This window comes from Sorex araneus, chromosome 8 (genome assembly GCF_027595985.1).
Source record: "Sorex araneus isolate mSorAra2 chromosome 8, mSorAra2.pri, whole genome shotgun sequence".
Taxonomy (NCBI): Eukaryota; Metazoa; Chordata; class Mammalia; order Eulipotyphla; family Soricidae; genus Sorex; species Sorex araneus.
In genome coordinates, this window is record NC_073309.1 from 35,331,391 (window position 1) to 35,352,727 (window position 21,337).

The 21,337-nt window shown below is 41.6% G+C and overlaps 1 protein-coding gene across 1 annotated transcript in view; it reads left to right on the forward strand.

The window, feature by feature from the left end:
* The first annotated feature begins 783 nt into the window (after nt 1–783).
* URI1 (URI1 prefoldin like chaperone) overlaps nt 784–21,337 on the forward strand; it is a 79,011-nt gene continuing 58,457 nt past the window's right edge. Inside the window, exon 1 of the mRNA XM_055145515.1 lies at nt 784–1,151. Coding sequence (XP_055001490.1) covers nt 1,053–1,151 — 99 coding nt within the window. The 5' untranslated portion in view covers nt 784–1,052. The remainder of the gene's footprint in view (nt 1,152–21,337) is intronic.

Sequence of the window (21,337 nt, forward strand, 5' to 3'; positions counted from 1 at the left end):
TCCTTATGTTTAGGGATTAAGTAAGGCCTATTGACGTCAGTAAGCATTTATCGGGTGGGTAACATCTGCGTACAGAGGCCGCATAAGAAAGAACACAGGAGATAGGAAATACGAGAAAAATCACGGGGAGCCACCCTGAAAAAAATTTCTGAAAATAGTTCCTGCACAGCAATATATTAAACACTCAGCATTAAATAAGGGGAAAATGGTAATGTGTCCAGTTAATTAACACTCAGTGAAAAAATAGCGGCGCGTCTTAATTCATTAGAGCTAATTCAAAAGAGTTGAATTTGCTAAAACTAACTGTGCTCTTAGAAGCAACTTTGTAAGTGGTCTATCTCACAGTGATTCAAGAAAAAAGTTAAGTAAAAAAAAAAAGCAGCATCTTCAATGCATGCATTCGGCTCTGATCTCCCCAGGCAGTATAAAACGACGGGGAGGGAGGGAATTGTGCGTGTGTAGGGGGTGCTGGGGCGGGGGTGGGGGTGGGGGAACAAGCTGAAGACAGCGCGGATCGCCCGAGCACCCAAAGTAGGTCGAGGGAAGCTGAGTAGAATGAAAGCCTCCAGAGGGGGGGCGGGGGAAGGGCTCCGGGTTTCACCAGCGCGCTCGCTCCACGTGACCCGCGGGGGGCGGGGCTGCGCGGCGGCTTCCCGGCGTGCCGCGCGGGGCGGGGCGAGGGGGCGGAGCCTGCGGGGGAGGCTCTGAGGAGGCGCGGCCGCCGCGGGACGCCTGGCTGGGGCCCGGCCACACCGGACAGCGGAGCGGCGGCGGCGGCGGCAGCGGCGGCGGCAGCGGCGGCGCTTGGCGACCGGCCTGCGGCTGCGGGTCCGCGGCGGCGGCGGCATGCGCGTGTGAGATGCGGCCGCGGGCAGTCGGGACGCGAGCAGCGGCCGCCGCGGCAACGGGAAAGGCGGGCGCGGCCTGCTCGGCGCGGGGCGCCCGGCGCATGAGGGCGAGCACGCGGGCGCTGGGCAGCTGCCGGCCACGCCGCCTCTATAAACACTGGTTTAGGACTCGTTCGCCCCGTGGACGCCCCGGCGGCCCCCGCCATGGAGGCTCCGCCTGACGGCGGGGCCCCGGTGTCGGCCGCGAGCGCGGCGCCGCTGCGCGCCCCGGACGTGGCGCGGCTCCGCGAGGAGCAGGAAAAGGTAACAGGCCGCCGTCGGGGCCCCGCGCCTCCCCCGGCCGGGCGCGGGGGCCGCGCACCGCCTCCCCCCCCCCCCGCTCCCGAGCGCCCTCCCCCGCGCCGGCCGGCCGTGCCCAGAGCCCGAGGACCCCGCCGTGGGGGGCGGTCCGGGGGGGTTGGGGGGGCCGGGACGGCGCGCAGCCGCCGGGCCTCCGGAGAAAGTGGGGAGAAAGTTGTGTCACGTGCCTTTGTTGTCTTTTGTCTGGAGGCCTTTGACCTTGGGGTCGGGGCGGGGGGCGAGGGGGGAGACAGCGAGGACCAGACGGACCAGCACTTTTCAAAGGGAACCGCAAGTTTCAAAACTCTGCAGCAGCGGTGGGGGGGGGCGGCTTTCGGGGTCACTTTTCCTTCTGCACCCTCCTTCTTCCCCCAAACGTTGCTAACATTGCCCATTCTGGTGCTCTATCCCGTCGCACTTGAGAGTTTTAAGTGCTTGCAAGGGGTGTGCGTGTTGTTTTGCTTTGGGGGGCCGTACCCGGCGAGGCTGAGGCTGGGGCTGGGGGTAGGGGGTTACTGCTGCCTCTGCACTCAGGAATCACTCCTGGAGATGCTGGGGTGGGAAGGGTGGGGGAGTGCCAGGAATCCAGCCCCGGGTCAGTCACAAGTGCGTGCGTGGCCAGTGCCCCTCTCTCCTGGGCTAGCAGCCACTGGGGCCCCGTGCTGGAAAGTTACAGGCTTGTACCTAACACTTCATGGACAATTGCAGCTTTGGTTGCCTCGTATTTGACCCAACAGGATATCGACTCTTTTACGTTTTAGCTTACCTAATGGGATTGTGTATATGAAGAAGGGTATACGAAGAAAGCACTTTTCGGAAATTTGTAAAAGTTGATTTTCAGTAACTTTTACGATGATCTTTTTTTCCCCCCTCCAAAAGTCTGCAGGCTACAGTTCAGCACATGCTGTAGTGTTTCATAGCCCACTGTCATCGGAAAACTTGGAATTCTCACTTGGAGAAGCAACATTCAATTTACTTAGAATATCAAGTTGGATGTGTATATATTAAGAATTATTAAATCTTAATTCTTCTTGGGGGAGGATTGGTCTTAAGCCCCTCACGAGACCAGTTTATTTTTGGCGCAACTATATTTCTGTTATTTTCGTTTTTGGGGCCACACCCAGGGCCTACTCCTGGCGCTCTGCTCAGGGATCACTCCTGGCAGGGCTTGAGGACCTTGGATGGTGCTGGGAATTGAACTTGAGCCAGCCGCCTGCAAGGCAAGCACCTTACCCCATTTATTATCACTTCAGCCCTATTTTTGTTCTTTAAGAAAGCGAAACAGACTCCTTGGAAATGGTGTACCCGTTGTCTTTAGTATTTCACATCTCCTCATCGTATATGTACTTGTTTAGTTTTTTATTTGACACTTAATAGGTGTAGCCTTGGTTTTATTTTGATGTTAGTGTGGCTGAAATACAAAGGATATGTTTTGATGTACTCTGAACAGCTTTTTGGTATTAGCCAGTTACACTTGAAATCTGCCTTCTTGGCTTACAGCCCTGTGGGGACCTGAATAACTTTTCAGTAGACATTGACTTATTTTACCCAATTCTTCGTGTTTTGTTAATGTTATTTTGGCACACAGAATAAGCATGTGTCTGTATGTCCTGAGTGTGCTAAAATTATTTTCAGTTCATTCCAAAGCCTCTCAGGAAATAAAATATTTTTTTAGGATATGCTTTATTAGATAGGATTATATAAAGTATACATACTTTATATAGTTTAAGAAAACTTCACCTGTAAACTAAGCCTTTATGTGAGGGAACTTAGGCTTTAAAACCAACCCAAGTCTTAAGAGTACAATGAACTTCGATTTTTTTTTTTGAGGGGGAGGGGGTTGAGTGGGCCAGTGGGAGACTCCCCCTAATTCCTGATATGATGTCAGGGAACCTGTGGGACATGTACCTGGGACTGTGCTCCCTTGGACTCTCCCTGGCCTTATAGCAAACTTAGGTGTTTTGATAAAGAAGTGTCTAAACATTTCCTAAGAATGAGAAAGCACAGAAAGTCACAGTAGCTTCATATTAGTATTACCTGGTATTAAATATTAAATGTTCTCTAGTACTGTGTTGGTCTCTTCTTGAGTTCGGTGAGAGAGAATTTATCTCTTTTTTTTTTTGGCTTTCTGGGTCACACCCAGCGATACACAGGGGTTACTTCTGGCTCATGCACTCAGGAATTAACTCCTGGTGTGCTCAGGGAACCATATGGGATGCTGGGAATCGAACCTGGGTCAGCCGCATGCAAGGCAAACGCCCTTCCCGCTATGCTATTGCTCCAGCCCCGAGAGAGAGAATTTATCTTTTTTTTTTTTTTTTTTTGCTTTTTGGGTCACACCTGGCGATGCACAGGGGTTAGTCCTGGCTCTGCACTCAGGAATTACCCCTGGCCGTGCTCAGGGGACCATATGGGATGCTGGGATTTGAACCCGGGTCGGCCGCGTGCAAGGCAAACGCCCTACCCGCTGTGCTATCTCTCCAGCCCCCGAGAATTTATCTTTTTAATGATTTTTTTCCCCCCAATTTCTATAGATTAGTTTCTAGCTGGCAGACTGTAGATGTAGAGATGAAAAATGAGTTTATGATATACAGTGAATACCTTGATTTTGGGGTATCTTTTTCTCTGGGGAACTCATTGAAAAAGATTGCTAAGGTAATGTGTTTAATATTCAGCTGTTTTTGTTCATCATTACTTTTACATTTTTTGCTTATCTTTTCCAGTTTTCAGTTTTCCTTTCCTTTTATTGCAATGAGTGTGGTACCTGTCTAGGGTTGCACCTCTGGTTTCCGAGCTTGCACATGTGCTCGGTGGAGGTTGTACTTCTTCAGGTATGGGTGCTTTCACTCACTGTGGTTGCTGCTTACTGAACTGCAACTCCTGACTGGGGTGCACTCTGATTTATGCTGCACACCTTGTGCCTCTGGTACACAGCTGGCTCTGGTGCCCTGGAGAGGCACAGTCTGTAGCAGTGTGGGGTCCCAAATTGCGGAGCTGTCAGTACATGTCTGTGGCTCTGGGGGTTGAACATGTGGTTTGCAAAGCAGGCGCTTCTGCCACTGAGCTCCTTGGGTCCCTGGTTTTCTGTTTTTTTTTTTGTTTTTTTTTTTAACCCCCGTTTTAAATTCAGCTTAGGAGTGTGCCTGGCCCGGCAGGTGGGCAGCAGTCGACCCGCCAGGACCCGCCAGGCACCCTTAGCAAATTTTACCTTATCCTCCCACTGCTTTTTCCTTGCTCTGTAATACTGAATAATTTGTGTGTGTGTGTATGTGCGTGAAGCAAGTTTTGTTTTTATTGAATGAAACTTATTTAGAAAGATATGAGGGGAGAGAAATAGAGGAAGTATGTGTTCAAGAGAGAGTGTGGGTTTCTCCAGAGTGGAAATGTAAAGCCAGCAAAGAGACGAGACAGGCAAGGGAGACATGGATTTGGGGGAGGCTTGAAGAGAAAATAAGGGCAAACTTTTTTTAGTAAGCAGAGGATAGAAGACAAGGGTTCCTGATTGAATAGCAACAGTAAATAACAGGATCTGTGATAAATGCACAGTATCACATTGTATTTTAATTTACTTATAGTTTGGGTCACATGTTTTTCAATAGTGTTGACTATTACAGCTTTGGTATACATTACCACTGAACTTCACATATTTTAAATTTGGTTTTCACTTCTAGCATTAATGCTTAAAGTTTTCTTTATTCCTCATTTGATACAGCAAACAAGTTCAGAAAGTCTCCCTATAGCTGTTTTGCTTTTTACCTCTTGAGATTTTTGGGCCATACCCAGCAGTCCTCAGGTACAGCCATCCCTGGCTCTGTGCTTAGGGGTCACTCCTGGGGTTGCTTGGAATATCCTGTGCAGTGCTAGGGATGGACCTGGGGTCGGCCAAAGGCCAGGCAAGCACTATCTCTCTGGCTCCTAGTTTTTTTCCCTTAATATACCAAAAGTGAGTTAAAGTAGGTGGGAATTTAGATACATTTTTCTCTAAAAGCTGTTGGTAAATTTAATTTTAATTAACTTTAATGAAAATTGGAAAGCTGTATCTTTAATTGCTAAAGTAGTTTTGGTGCCCAAAAACAGCTCTTGTCTATTTGAACTTTTTTTTTCTAGATAACTAGGGTTGTAGGGTCTAATTTATTCAGAGATCCACTCTCTAGGTCCAGAGAGATAGTTCACAGGACTGCATTTGGGAGCCCTATCATTGGCACTGCACTATCTCCTGAGCACTTCCAGGAGCCCCTCCATGAGCACCACTGGGTGTGACTCACCAAACTGGTAAAACCAAAATTAACAAATATCCGCTCTCTAGTTAAATTCCCCCCCCACCCAGCTTTTATTTACTCTGATAAAATAATTACTCTAATGTTTACTCCTGTAATAATCTGTCAAAAGATAGAAGGATGAGAGAAAACTGGGATTATCTTTTTAAAATTTTTACCTATATTAAAAATCAAACTAATAGCAATAAAATATCTCTTGGGGAAAATGTAAGCTGATGAGGAGCCTCTCTAGATCTTGTTCATAAAATCTGTGATCTCAAACTGTAGTGAGCTCTTCTAGGGGAAGATCTCAGACCAAGGTTCTGTTCAGTTTGGTTTTATTTTAGAATGGATTATGTTAAAATTTTGGTTTCTTGGCTATGATTCTTTCTCTCTCTCTTCTCCCCTCTGCTCTCCCTTCCTTCCTCTCCCCTCCCCTCCCCTCCCCTCTCCTCATCTGCCATACCCAGCTGTGCCTAGGGCTTACTCTTGGCTCTGCTCAGGAGTCACTCCTGGTGGGCTCATTGAGAGACCATTGGGGGTGCCGGGGATCAAACCTGAGTTGACTTCATACAGGGCCCAGGTCCTACCTGCTGTTCTCTCTCTCCAGTCCTTTGGCTAAGATATTTCTACGAAATATAATTTATATCTCCAGATACTATGTTTCGTTAGCAGAATACTATGTTTCATTAGCAGGATTACTGAGATTTTCATCCTATTATAAAAAAGTGGTAAATAGTATCATTTTTTTAGAGATTTATTTGCAAGATCATAGTACCTTTGAAAAGTTGAAGAGGGTAATATCTATTACTTTTATTGTAGTTATTACTGATGTACTAATTACATGTATTCATATAATTCTTGGAATTTTGGCATAATTTATACTCTACATAGATCCTGTGCAATTAATTGCATTAAGAGTAAATATCTCAAATTGTTCATAAAACATAACAATTTAATGGGAAGTTTTCATACTTCTCATGATGAATTAATCTTTAGCACATAATTTAAGAAACTGCTGTGTATTTTGCTGTGTATTTTGTATAATAGTTGTGCTTCCCAACCTCAGATCCTAAGTCATGCAAATTTTCAACAAACATTGAGTACCTAATCCATACTACACTTCTTCTGCTGAGGATACTTTAGTGAACAAAATAAAGAAGACATTGTTCTCAGGGAGATTGCCTTTAGTGCATTTTTAGAAAAGGTTTTTGGGCCATGACTTACCTCTGGTCCTGTGCTCAAGGATCACTCCTAGCAGCTCTTGGAACAATATGGGGTGCCTGGGATTGAACCTGGGTTGGCCACGTGCAAGACAAGCCTTAAAATGCACCTACCTTTGGTGCATTTTTAAGGTTGAATAGAGACTTTACTTGACTTATTTTTTAAAAATTTACTTATTTTTTTATTGAACCACCCTGAAATTCACAGTTACAAAGTTGTTCATGACTGGGTTTCAGCCATATAGTGTTCCAATACCTGTTGAAACAGGGACTAATACTAGGTGGTTTGTGATTTGTAAGGTGGTCGAAAAAAGGAAGTAAGATTAGCATGTGTAGGGTTTGAGTAAAGGTCTTTAATAAAAGGTGAACAGGGAAATTTGCTGTGGTTTCCTTTGAGCAGAAACTTGTTTTAACTGGAGGGTTAAGGAGATACCCAAAGGGTGGAGTGCATGCTTTGTGTATGGGGAGAGGTTCTATCCCAGTATCCTGAACCCTGCCGAAGTCACCCTCAAGCCAGGAGTAGCCCCTGAGCATTGTCGGGTATGGCCTCCAAAACAAAAACCAAAATATAAAATAAGAGAGGGGGTTAGTGATTAATTCTGTAGAAACATGGAGGAGATTTGGGAGGATAGTTTTCTAGTCATGAGTCAGCTGAGAGCTGTACCAGATCATTGTAAGCATTTTATTTTTGTGAGCTGAGAAGCTATTATAATCTATTTCAGTAATCATAATGTTCTTAAATCTTAACATCTATTTGTCATGCATGAAGAAGGAATGGGGATATATAAATTCTACATGTACTGAGTACCGTGATGTTTTACAGATTTGATGGTAGAACTTTCATTAACTCCTAATTTTTCAGGTGAATAATTTGTGGGCTGTTTGATATTTTTGCCTGAACTCTCTCAGGAGGCATTTGTGTCCTCAGTTCTATTTAAAATGCTTTTCAAAGTGATTATACTAGTTAATACACAAGTGGGTAATGGGTGAAGGTTCTTACTTCCCATTCTTATTAGTACCAGGTACTGTCTGTTCTTTTCATGTTAGCTATACATTCTAATAATAACTAATGAGAATTTTTTAAAAAGATATAGTATATTTAGTATACTACACCCACCAAAAGAGTATATAGTTCTTTATAGTCCACATATAAGAGAGAGATCATTTTGTATTTGTCCTCCCTTTGACTCAACTCAAAATGATAACCTCCAGGTCCATCCAAATTGCAGTAAACAAGAATTGCATCTTTTCTTAAAGCCAAGTAGTGTCCAGTTATGTGTGTGTGAAGTGTGTGTGTGTGTGTGTGTGTGTGTGTGTGTGTGTGTTTATTTAATTTAATTTATTTTTTTGTGGCGGGTCTTACCTGGTAATTCAGAAATTACCCCTGGTGGTGCTCTAAGGGATTTGTAGAGGGCCAGGGGTTGAACCTGGGTCGGCCACATGCATGCCAAACACCTTACCTGCTATGGTACTGCTCTGGCCCCCAATATTCTTTATTCACTCATCTGTTCTTGGGCACTTGTGTAATGTCCATGCTTCACTGTGTTCTTTAATGAACATAGGAATACAAGTCTTTTCACATTATGTTTTTAAGCTCTTGGGTTAGATACCAAGAAGTTGAATAAGTGTCATATAAAGACTCAGTTCTTAATTTTGAGACATTTCCATACTGTTTTCCATAGAGGCTGAGCTGGATGACATTCCCACTGGATGAGAATTCCTTTTTCACCACATCCCTACCAGCACTGTTTCCCATCTTTTTAGTGTATGCTGTTGTCAGTGGTGAGACATGATACCATGGTTATTTTGATTTGCATTTCCCTGGTGAAAAGTGATGAAGAACACATTTTCATAGACCTACTGGCCATCTGTATATGTCTGCTTTAAGGAGATGTCTTTTTAGCTCCTCCCCCTATTTCCTGATGGGGTTGTTTATTTTCTTATTAAATTTTGTGAATGCTTTATATATAAAGCATCTTATATATGGGGTTCACATTTATATATGGGGTACACATATATAAAATGACTTACATTGTATATTAGTCATTTGTCAGATATGTGGTGAGTGAATATTTTTTTCTTTTAGCAAACATTTCTTTTTGTTGTACAGGAACTTTTTAGTTTGGTGTCATCCGTTTTATTTTTGCTTCTGTTTTATTCACCATTGATGTTAAATCACTAGATACCTCGAGTTTATCTTGAAGAGTTCTATCTTTGTTTTCCTCTACGTATTTTATGGAATTAAATTTAGTATTGAGACCTTTAACTCAATTTGAATTAACTTTTTTGTTGTTGTTACCTGTTGATACTCAGAGACTCAGAGTTTTTTTACTTTTTAAAAGTTTTTGGGTTACATCTGGCAGTACTCAGGGCTTACTCCTGGCTCTGTACTCCTGATGGTCATGGGATGATGGGTGGCATCTTGATCCCAGATCGCAAGGCCTTACCTACTGTGCTGTTGGTAAGGTACTGGGGTTTGAACCAGGGTTTTCTGAGTGCAAGGAAAGCACCTTTACCCATTGTCTGTCTCTCCAGCCCTTGAACTAACTTTCGTATACGGTGTTAGGGTGTTAGAGAGGGGTCCAGATTCTTTTTTTTCTTTTGCATGTGATTATCTGAACACCATTGGTGAATAGACTTTCCTTGCTTTACTTCATGTACCTAGTTATGTTTTGGAAGCTTAACTCATCATGTCTACGATAGGTTTTCTTTCCTCTCAGTGCTATTCCATGGATCTTAGAGTCTGCTTTTTCCCCAATACCTTATATTTTTGATTATTATAGCTTTGTAGTATGATTCAGTGCTAGAGAGAAGCCTCACATTTTTTCTCAGAATTGATTTGGCTACGAATTTTATTATTTCATATTAGCTTTAGTGCTGTTTGGTCCACGTATTTGAAAAGTGTCAAGTGGCTTTTGATGAGAACTGCATTGAAAATGTATATGGATAGTGCTTTGGGTAGGATGATTATTTTAACAATGTTTCATTTCCTGAATATGGAATGTTTTTATTTTGTGTCATCTTTAATTTCTTTTTATAATAGTTTATAGTTTTCTTTGCATGAATTTTTAACTTTCTTTGTTAAATTGGTGCGCAGGTAATTGATTTTTGGGGCACATCTATGAATGTGATTAAAGTTTTCTTTATTTCTTTCTCTGCAACCTCGATCTCATTGTTCTGTGTATTGATTTTGTGTCCTGTTGCCTTACTGTATAGGTTTATTGTTTCTAGGAGGGTTTTTTTGTGGAATCTTTTTTTTTTGGGGGGAATGCACATACCTGGCAATGCACGGGGGTTATTCCTGGCTTGTGCACTCAGGTGGTGCTTGGGGGACCATATGGGATGCCGGGGGTCGAACCTGGGTCGGCCGCATGCAAGGCGAACGCCCTACCTGCTGTGCTATCGCTCTGGCCTCTGTAGTGGATTTGTTTTATGATTTCCCTCCTGCTTACTTTGGGCTTCCTTTGTTCTTTTCCTAGAATCTTAAGATGGCTAGTTAGGTTATATACTTAGGCTTTTTCTTGTTTCTTGATGAATGCTTGCATTGCTGTGAAGTTCACTTTTAAAACAGCTTTTTTTTTGTCTCATACATACTGGTAAAATGAGTCTTCATTGTCATTTCTTTTCAGAAAATACATATTTTTTTAACTTTTTAAAAAAATTTTATTGAATCACTGAGATAGTTACAAGCTTTCATGTTTGGGTTACAATCACACAATGATCAAACACCCATCCCTCCACCAGTGCACATTCCCTACCACCAATATTCCCAGATACCCCCCCCCCACCCTCCCCCTGCCTCCATGCAACAAGTATTTTGAATTTTTCTTTAATTATTTTCTTTGACCAATTGGTTGTTCAATCATAAGTTGTTTAGTTTTCAAGTGTTTTAAGTTTTCCTCAACTTTGTTCATGGTTAATTTCTACTTTAAAGTCTTTGTGTCCTGAGAAGATACTTAATATGATTTCTGGGGCTGGAGTGGTTAGCACAGCGGGTAGGGCATTTGCCTTGCATACGGCAGAACAGGGTTCGATTCCCAGCATCCCATGTGGCCCCCTGAGCTCTACCAGGAGTAATTCCTGAGTGCATGAGCCAGGAGTAACCCCTGTGCATGCCCGGGTATGACCCAAAAGCAAAAAAAAAAAATAAAGATACTTAATTTGATTTCTAGCCTCTTGATTATATGGACACTTCTTTGGTGCCCTAGCACTTGGTCTACCTTGGAATATTTTTGAACATTCTTAACTTTTGGGGGATGGAGAACTCTTTATGTCTGGACCATCTCTTATGTTTCTTTGCTGAAGGCCCATGTTTATATGTACTGATTTTTTTTTTTGGTCAGGCTTTGAGCCACCTAGCTGTGCTCAGGGCTTACTTTTGGCTCTGTGCTATCGGAGGTCACTCCTGGTGGGGTTTGGGGATACCATATATGGGTATTGAACTGGAATTGGTGGTATGCAAGGCAAGCACCTTACATGCTATACTACCTACCTTCCCGACCTGGCTTCTCATTATTGTTTCAGGTGATTTCCTTCTTCCATTTATTGTGTAGGTCATTAAAAATATGTATAATTGTTAGTATGGAATAATTAGGGTAATAGAATCACAAAGTAAAGAAAAAATATAATCACAAGGATTTCAAAATATTAGATTTATGAAAGTGTTTATTGTACTTAAATAGTAATTGCAGGATAAAGTAAATTTTATATTTTGTAATTAAATTTTATTCTTTGCAAGAGTTCTAAGAGAAATCACAAAATATCAGTCCAGCAAGTAAAACTGCTCAAAAATAAAATTCAAAAATTAAAATTAGTTCAACAAGCATATGTATTTTGCATTTAAATTTATTACTATGTTACTTAATTACTACAGGGTTTTCCTCAATTTTCTCAGTCTATATTTGAATCTCCCTTTCTTCCATAGTGCAGACCTTTGTTATCAACTTCTGTCAACAGTATCCACAAAATGGTGTCAGATTTGGTGTATAAACCATTGAAACAGCCACTGTGAAGTAAAGTTCAAGATTTCTTTCTTATGAGCCTGGAGAGATAGTATAGCAGCTAGGGTTCGAAGGTACTCCTGGCTCTGCACTTAGCATCATCATCACTCACAGCAGGCTCTGGGGAACAGTTCATACCATATGGGATATCAAGGATCAAACCTGGGTTGGCCATGTGCAAGGCAAGAGTCCTATCCACTGCACTCTCTCCAGGCCCATACAAAGAGATCTTGAACTTTACTACTAGAGTATGCAAAGCTAGCTTTCCAGACTCTTGATAGTTACTCTTTTTTTGAGGGGTTTGAGGGGGAGGACTCACTTCTCGCTGTGCACTCAGAAATTACTTCTGGCAATGCTCGGGGAATTAGATGGATACCTTTTAAAATATGCACAGAGGGCTGGAGCAATAGTATAGAGGGTAGGGCTTTTGCCTTGCACGTGCTGACCTGGGTTCGATCTCCGGCATCCCATTTGGTCCTCCAAGCATCACCAGGAGTAATTCCTGAGAGCAGAGCCAGGAGTAACCCCCAGTCATCGCTAGGTATGACAAAAGTCAAGTAATAAGGATAACTGTAAATGTTAAAAAATAGGAATTTATAAAAATAAGCTAAACACATTTAATCTGTGGATTGGCCATTGTTCCTAATAGTTTGATTTCTTATTAACTGAATCATGCAAGGTTTTCATCATGTGAGTTTTTTTAAAGAATGAAAAGATAAAACTGAGGGGGCTGGAGCAATAGCACAGCAGGTGGGGCGTTTGCCTTGCACGCAGCCGACCCCGGGTTCAAATCTGAGCATCCCATATGGTTCCCTGAGCACCGCCAGGAGTAGTTCCTGAGTGCGGAGCCAGGAGTAACCCCTGTGCATCTGCATCGTCGGGTGTGACCCAAAAAGCAAAAAACAAACAAACAAAAAACCAAAAAACCCGAAAAGATAAAACTGAATTAAGTACCCTGCTCTGATTAAGTACCCTGGTATAGATACTCTGTTCACAGACTATCTCTTTTGCCCAAAAGACACAAAATTGCAAGGAAACATGTTAACTGAAAGTTAGCAGTGTAGTAATCTCTCTCTTCCTAATTTGTTGCTTTTCATTTGGGTTTTAACCTATTGCAAGCTAGTGTCTGCCTTTGTCTTTTAATTGAAATGACTGTAGCTCAAGTATTTTTATTTCTCCCTTGCTAGCCTCAATTCTGGCTGTATTCTGCTGCTTTTGCATCTTTCATTGTTGCTTGGTAAACTCTTGAAATTCTATACATTAGGAGCTTTTGTGATTGCCTTTCTGTTGTCCCTGTTGTTTTTGGGTCACACCCTGCTATGCTCAGGATTTATTCATGGCCCTGTGCTCAGGTTTCACTCCTGGTGGTGCTGGGGGATTATAAGTAGTCCAGGGATTGGGGACTGAACCCAAGTCAGCTGGGTGCAGAGCAAACACCCTGTTTTTCTGGATCCCTTTTTGTGACCGCTTTTTTCCTGGTTCTTCTGCCCCTTCCTACTTTCTCTCTTCATTGTATCTAATGCTTAAAAATGCTGGTAATTTCTATTTTTTCATCTTCTCAGCTGTACTTTGTTCACCATTCCATGTTTGCTTTGTGTCTAATCTAGACCTGTTTCTCAATGGTGAGCCACTTGGATGATCCACAAGGCTTATACTAACTGAATTTATTAGTTAATTTGTCATTTGCTAAAATTGTGTTTGTTGTCTTTGAAACTGATGCTTTGAAACGTTATTTCTGGAAGGGATTATCCCTGTGTGGGGGTTATCCCCAATGTAGTTCTTGGGGGACCATATAGTACTACTGGGTATTGAACGCCCCGGGCTCCAGCTTCAGCCTTTGAGCCATCTCCCCAGCCCTGCTTTGTTGTAAATTGTCTTTTCCCTTTCACGTTGGGCTTTCTGATCCTGTTCCAGGGCAGCACTGTTTAAACCAGAATCTTGTTAGTTTGCTTCCACCCATCTCTCTCTGACACACCCACTAGTTTACTAAATCTTGTCAGTTCTTTAAAAAAATATATATGCATATGTATCAGAATAATTTCGTTGTCTTAATTCCCATTTTCCTCCATTGTAGTTGATGTTTTTGTTGTTGTTGAGACAATTGGGGGTTGCGCATATACGGGGTTGTGATGCTCAGGGTCCTTTAGGTGCTGCAGATCAAACTGGGGTTTGAAGCAGAGTTGGTTACATATTCTCCCAGTCCCTGTCTTTGGCCCTCCTTCTCCCATCACTTCATCCATTCTCCTCCCCACCCTGTATGTTAAGTGACCACTAGCTTATTTCAGTCTCTCACTTGAAAATAAATGTCAGATTTTTTTCTGTTAATAGCTACTGCATTATTTGATATTGTCAGTCATGATTTTAATGTTTTGCTGTGCTGAGTCGTATGAAAGGCACGCACTTTACAACACAAAGACATATCCTTAGTCTCCTTGCCAGCCATTTTTGTTAGTATTCTCATGCTACCTCATTGTGTATTATTCATCTCTAATTTGTTATCTAAATTAACTAGTTCTAAAATGTTATCTCCACTTGGGTTTTTAAAATTTTCTCATTCATTGCATAGTTGGGCTTTTTCTACTGTTCACAGTTCATTTTTCCCCTTTCTCTTGTGTATTAACTTCATAGTTATGCTTTTTATTAGTTTTATTTATAGTTATTATTTTAGAGATTCCTATATGTATCCTTCACATATTAGTCATATCTTAAGTTAGAAGGAAATAATCTGAAATTCTATCATTTCTAGAATGATTCAGATCTTTTTTAGTTCTTTTTTTCCCCTTTGGGACACATGGGCAGTGCTCACTGCTGGTCCTGTGCTCAGGGATCACTCCTGGCGAGGCTCGGGGGATCATGTGTGGTGCTGTGGACTGAGCCCACATTGGTCATGTGCCAAGCAAACACTCTATCTGCTGTACTATCACTTCAGCCCCTAAATCTTTTATAGTTTAATTTGACCAGCCTTCCCTCATATGTAAAATTATCACATATTTTACCTTTACATTAAGTCCTTTCATTATTAAATATAAAGAGGTATGAAAAACAAAAGTTATAGAATAATACTATAGTTATTATAATAAAATAATAGCTACAATAGAATAATGACTGCTAGGGATATCCAAGGGATTGAAAATAGGATGAGGGGTGCGACAGGATGAATTAATAAACACGGGAAGGGCAAGAATAGGGAGAACAGTAAGAATGTGCTGAAGAGACTAGGGGGCAGGATTTTGTAAAAATTTTGATCTTAGATAAGCAGCTAAATAAACAATGGGACAAGATTTCTAAACTCTTCTGTGCTTAGGAGTCCTCCTTGCCATTGGTGCTGTCCTCTGGTGTCAACCATCCAGTAGGTTCAGTAGTCATTTGTGCCTTCCTGAGACTCTGTGTTTGTGTTAATTTCATCTTTCTTTGGGAGCTGCTTCTCTGCTCTTTCTCTGAGTTGCCAGTCTTCCTCTCCACTGCTTATTCGCTCTTTTTAATTTCTTTGCAGATTTTCCAGTAGAGAATCGACTTTTTGTTTTACGTAAACCTGGTCAATTTAAGGGCCTGAATGTAACTTTCCTAACTTTGAAGATCTGCACTGTCCACTCTTAGAGTTTGAAGCGCCCTTTAAAACTTTATGACATGTTTCCTGATACATGCTGATGTTTTGAGGCATTTATAGCTCGAGCAATAGGAGGAGGAGGAGGAGGAGGAGGAGGAACACATACTGGGTAACTGTTCATTCTGTTAAAAATAATCCTGTTGAAAGCTATAGTCCGAATCGAAAGAGGTGCTGTCTCTACTGCAGAATATTTCACACTTGCTTCTCCTTGGCTCACTTCTGGCTCTGCAGCTAGATTAATAGCTAAAAACTGGCCAGCAATCATTCTGTCGTCCTTTTCTGCCATTGCCCAGGCATTTCTCTTCATTAATATATTGAACAAAGGCAAAGACATCTCTTACGAATGCAGTAGCCCACAATTTGCTGTATTTTGAGATTGCCTTCACATCAGACTGTGGACTGTTCAAATTTCGAGGAGTTCATGGAATAGGAGTTTGTCTTGCAGCATTGCTAGTTATTATGTTTGATACTATGGTACCTCACAAAGCCAAAACAATTTTAGCTGAAGATAAAAAAAAAAAAATCTCACAGAAAATTTCACAGGGGAGAAAGAAGGGATTTGATTCTGAACATCTGTTCAGAATTTGATTTGATTGGTACCTGGATGTGGTACAGTCTCCACTATTTAGACTTCATCTTTCCTGTGTGATTTTAATCCCCCAAACATTAGCGTTGTTTCATTTAATTTTTTTCTTGAAGATTTATGGTTTCTAATAGTATTGTTTCATACCACTACTGTAGTTTATACATACTATACCACACCCATCACTGGAGTACCAGTATATCTCCATTGCTGTCTCCTCCCACTTAACTCTCAGTTCTTTTGGCATTATCTCATAGTTTATTTTTGTTGGATATCATCTGTTCTCTTGCATTGTTTCTTTATATTTCACATATGAGTGAGGTCATCTGTTGCTTGTCTTTATCCTTCTGATTCACTTCACTTAGCCAGCACCTCCAGTTCTGTCTATGTTGAAGTAAAGTGCAAGATCTTTTCATATAGTTGAGAAGTATTCCATTGTTTATGTTGTTTATATACCATAGTTTATACCATTGTTTATATTCACCCATCTGTTGTGGTGATTATAGATGCTGGCTATTGTAAATAGTGTTGCAGTGAGTATAAGCATCCATCATTATTAATATTTTTGTGTTTTGGGACTAGATAGTAAGGAGTAATTGTTGGGTTATATGGAGATCTTTAAAATTTTTGGGGGGATATCTCTATATTGTTTTTTTTTTTTTTGCCTTTTTTGGGTCACACCCAGCGATGCTCAGGGGTTACTCCTGGCTTTGCACTCAGGAATTACTCCTGGCGGTGCTTGGGGGACCATATGGGATGCCGGGGATCGAACCCGGGTCGGTCGTGTGCAAGGCAAATGCCCTACCCGCTGTGCTATCGCTCCGGCCCCTCTATATTATTTTTCATTGAGGCTGAAGTAGATGGCAGTTTTACCAACAGCGAATATAGGTTTGTTTTTTACTACATCCCTGCCAGCATTGGTTGTTTTTGTTCTTTTTAAATATAGGTCAGTTTCACTAGTATGAGGTAAATTTACTGTCATATGATTTATATTTCATGATAATAAGTGGTGTTGAACATTTTTTTCACTTTCTTGCTGGCCATCTCTATGTTTACTTTGAGAAAGTATCTGTTTGATCCTTCCCCAACCTCTTTTTTTGGGAGGGTGGAGGTGGGGAAATGCCCCACACTTAGCTGTGCTCAGGACTTATTCCTGACTCTGTGCTCAGGAATCATTCCTGGTCGGGTTTGGGGGACTATATGGGGCGCTGGGCATCAAACCTTGGTTGGCTACATCAAAGGCAAGCACCCTACCTGCTGAACTATCTCTTTAGCCCTCTCCCCATTTTTTGGATGTGGTTGCTTTTTTGTTGTTGAGTTTTGTGTTTTTATTACCTTGGCTTTAAACATACATCCTTAGTTAGATGTATGTGAGTATTTTCTCCCAGTTAGTAGGATTTTTGTCATCATTTCTTTTGCAATGCAGACGTTTTTCAGTTTAATGTAGTCCATTTGTTTATTTCTGCTTTTTCTTACCAGTGAGGTCTTCTCATTGAAGACTCCTTTGAGGCCAGTATCATAGAGAGCTCTGCCTATGACTTCCTTGTTACATTTAGTGGACTCAGGTGTAATATTGACATCTTTAATTCATTTTGAATTATCCTTTGCGCAAGGTGAAAGTAGGGGTCTAGTTTCTCCCAGCCCCGCCCCCATGAGTCTGACTTTTTAGTGTCGTTTATTGATGAGGCTCTCATTAATGCACTTAGACTCTTAACCAAGAGGCTAAGTTAACTTTCCATACATCTGAGGGCTTACCTCTGGGCTCTGAGTTTTATTCCATTGAGCTGAATAAAGTCTGCCTTTATTCTAGGATACACACTTTATTATGATAGCTCTATAATATAATTTAGAGTAAGGAAATATATGATGCCTTTCATTCTTTTTCTTCGAAATTGCTTTGGCTATTTTGGAAGATTTTTGTTTCATACAAATTTAAAAGTATTCCTTGAAGAATGTCATGGGATTATTGTTTGGGATTTATACTGAATTTCTACAGTACTTTGGATAGGATGATCATTCTAACAATATTCTTGCAATCCATGAAGAAATATTTTATTTTTATAGTAGTGATTTCTAATTTTCAATTTTCACTGAATGTTTTTTTTTTTTTAATTTTTTTTTTAATTTTTTTTATTTTTGGGTCACACCTGGTGATGCCCAGGGGTTACTCCTGGCTCTTCACTCAGGAATTACCCCTGGCGGTGCTCAGGGGACCATATGGGATGCTGGGATTAGAACCCGGGTCGGCCGCGTGCAAGGCAAACTCCCTACCCGCTGTTCTATCGCTCCAGCCCCCTCACTGAATAAGTTTTAAAGTTGATTTCTAAGTACTTAGTTTTGGGGCGCAATTATAAATGGTATTTTATTTAAAAAAATTTATTAAAGCACTATGATTTCCAAAATCGTTCATAATTTATAGATCAGCTTCTTTTTGTGGCAGGATGGGAGCCACGGAGGGGCTTACCCTGTGATGCTCAGGGCTTACTCCTGAATCTGTGCTCAGGGATTCCTCCTGGCAATGCTTAGGGGACCATATATAGTGCCTGGGATAGAACGTATGTGTCAGTCTTACAAGGCAAGTGCCCTAACAGCTGTACTATTGCTTCAGTCTTAGATCAGCTTCTTTGGATAAGTGGTTGTTAGCTTGTGCAAAGACCATCATTTTAATCATCTTTCAGGTCTAGAATTCGCAATCACACAGTTTCTTTTCTTTTCTTTTCTTTTCTTTTCTTTTCTTTTCTTTTCTTTTCTTTTCTTTTCTTTTCTTTTCTTTTCTTTTCTTTTTTTATTGAATCACCGTGAGATAGACAATTACAAAGCTGTTCATGGTTGAGTTTCAGTCATACAGTGTTCCAACACCCCTCCTTCTACCAGTGTACATTTCCCACCACCAGTGTACCTAGTTTCCCTCCTGCCACGCACCCTCTAATCCTCACCCCCACCCCCAACTTACCTGCCTCAATGGCAAGCACTCTCCTTTTGGACTTTATGGTTTGCAGTACGGTACTGAGAAGTTAATCATGTTTGTTCCTTTACCTACTTTCAGCAAGCAGTTCTCATTCAGAGTGATCATTTCCAGCTATCATTGTCATAGTGGTCCCTTCTCTATCCCAGCTGCCTTCTCCAGCACTTGAGGCAGGCTTCTAAACATGGACCAATCCTCCTGGCCCTTGTTTCTACTGTCTTTGGGTATTAGTCTCATTCTATGGTTTTATTATTTTTATTTTTACTTATTTTTATATCCCACAAATGAGTGCAATCTTTCTGTGCCTGGCTCTCTCCTTCTAACTCGTTTCACTAAGCATGATACTCTTCATGTCTTTTCACTTATAAGTGAATTTCATGACTTCATTTTTCCTAGTGGCTATGTAATATTCCATTGTGTAGATGTACCATAGTTTCTTTAACCAGTTGTCAGTTGTCTATTCTTGAGCACTCGAATTGTTTCCAGATTCTGGCTATTGAATCACCCCAGTTTCTCTAGATATAACTAGAGTCAGTTTGATCCTACTCAGAATCATCAAATCTTACCCTTCATTTTACTTACAGGTAGAGAAATGGAATTCTCTTTCTGTCCTAGATGGAAGGAGGGGAGGTTACTAGGAGTTAGGTCATACCACTGTCATCCCACTGTTCATCGATTTGCTCCAGTGGGCACCAGTAATGTCTGCATTGTAAGACTTGTTGTTACTGTTTTTGGCATATCGAATACACCATGGGTAGCTTGCCAGGCTCTGCCATGTGGGCGAGATACTTTCGGTAGCTTGCCAGGCTCTCCAAGAGGGGTGGAGGAATCGAACCCGGGTTGGCTGCATGCAAGGCAAACACCTTCCTGCTGTGCTATCCGCTCTTGGAGTTAGGTATGGGAACAAAAGGAAATTATTGATATAATTTCTAGTAAAAGTTTAGTAAAGAGTGACTATGCAAGCTGTAATTTAAGCAGTATCAGGAGTAGAGAACAAGGCCAGGCATGTGGCTCAGTAGTTGAGGACAGACCTGGCATATGTGAGCTCCTGAATTCAATCCCTGGCACCAAATGGTCATAATTTCTGCAATTGAGAAATCCAGCAAGCACTAGGAGCAAAGTTCTTTTTAAGTTTGTGCAAATTAGTTCGTTGACAAAACTGAGTGGACAGGGTTGAGTGAGGCAATTTATTCCACTTATTTTGAATATTCATTTCTCATTGCAAATGTTACTGTCTTTGAATGCAGGATTGTGTTGGGGTGGTGTTGTTCTGTAACATATGAAACATATACTGTATTACTTCACTAAATTCTGAAAAGTCAGAAATTGAGAAACATTTGTTACAGAGGATTTTGGCATAGGTGATTGTAAACTACCACCCCTTTCCTTTTGTTGGTACTGTGGGGCATAGGTGTTTTGTTTTGCTTTTTTCCTTTCTTTTTGGCCACTGTTGGCTGTGCTCAGTGCTTAACTCCTAGCTCTGCATTATAGGTGTTACTTCTGGCTAGATTCAGGGGACCACATGTCGTGCCATGGATTGCCTGGTCTGCTGTCCCTTCACTGTGACTCCTTGATTGAGGTTCTTGCACACGTGGTTACAGTGCATTTGAGATCACACACTTCTGTGGCACTAAGTTAGGATCCCAGTTAGTGTGTAGGGCAGTGGAAGGTGGGCGTTCCGCACATGCCTGTAGGCAGGCGGAGCTCCACCTCTGAGCCACATCCCCAGGTCTGATCTGTACGTCTCTTTTTTTTATTAAAAAAAATTCCATTAAAAATTTTGTTATTAAGGCATCATGACTTATAGTTATAAGAATAACTCGGTCATTCTTAGCTTAGTTTCCTATTCCACATTCTTGGATTGGGAGAATCAGTGCTGTCAAAATGAACATTACCAAGATTACTATATAGATCAATGACTTGTACTTTAAAAAATCTTGTTGTATGCTTTCTGTAGAATGCAAGAAGTTAAGTTATAAAGTCACTTGTTAGAACAGTTACTCAGAAAATGTAGCTTAAATGGAATTAAACCCACAAAACTTTTGTTTTCTGTAGCGGAGGTGAGTTACATTGATGAGAAAAGTGAGCATGGCTTATACATCATTAAACTTTTTTTTTTTCTTTTTTGGGTCACACCCAGTGATATACAGGGTTTACTCCTGACTCATGCACTCAGGAATTAACTCCTGGCAGTGCTCAGGGGACCATGTGGGATGCTGGGAATTGAAACCGGGTCTGCTGCGTGCAAGGCAAATGCTCTACCCGTTGTGCTATCGCTCCAGCCCCTACATCATTAAACTTTTAGTACAACTAGTTTTCTGGATACCTAATAATCCAGAAACATAGCCATCTAAACATCATTGCCTTTTGGAACTGAGAGATAATATGACAGGTAGGATCTTGCCTATTGTTAATCTGGGTTCAATCCCTGGCATTCCATCTGGTTCCCTGAGGAACACAAGGAAAAATTCTTGGATGTAGAGCTGGATTAACCCCTGAGCATTGCTGGATATGAT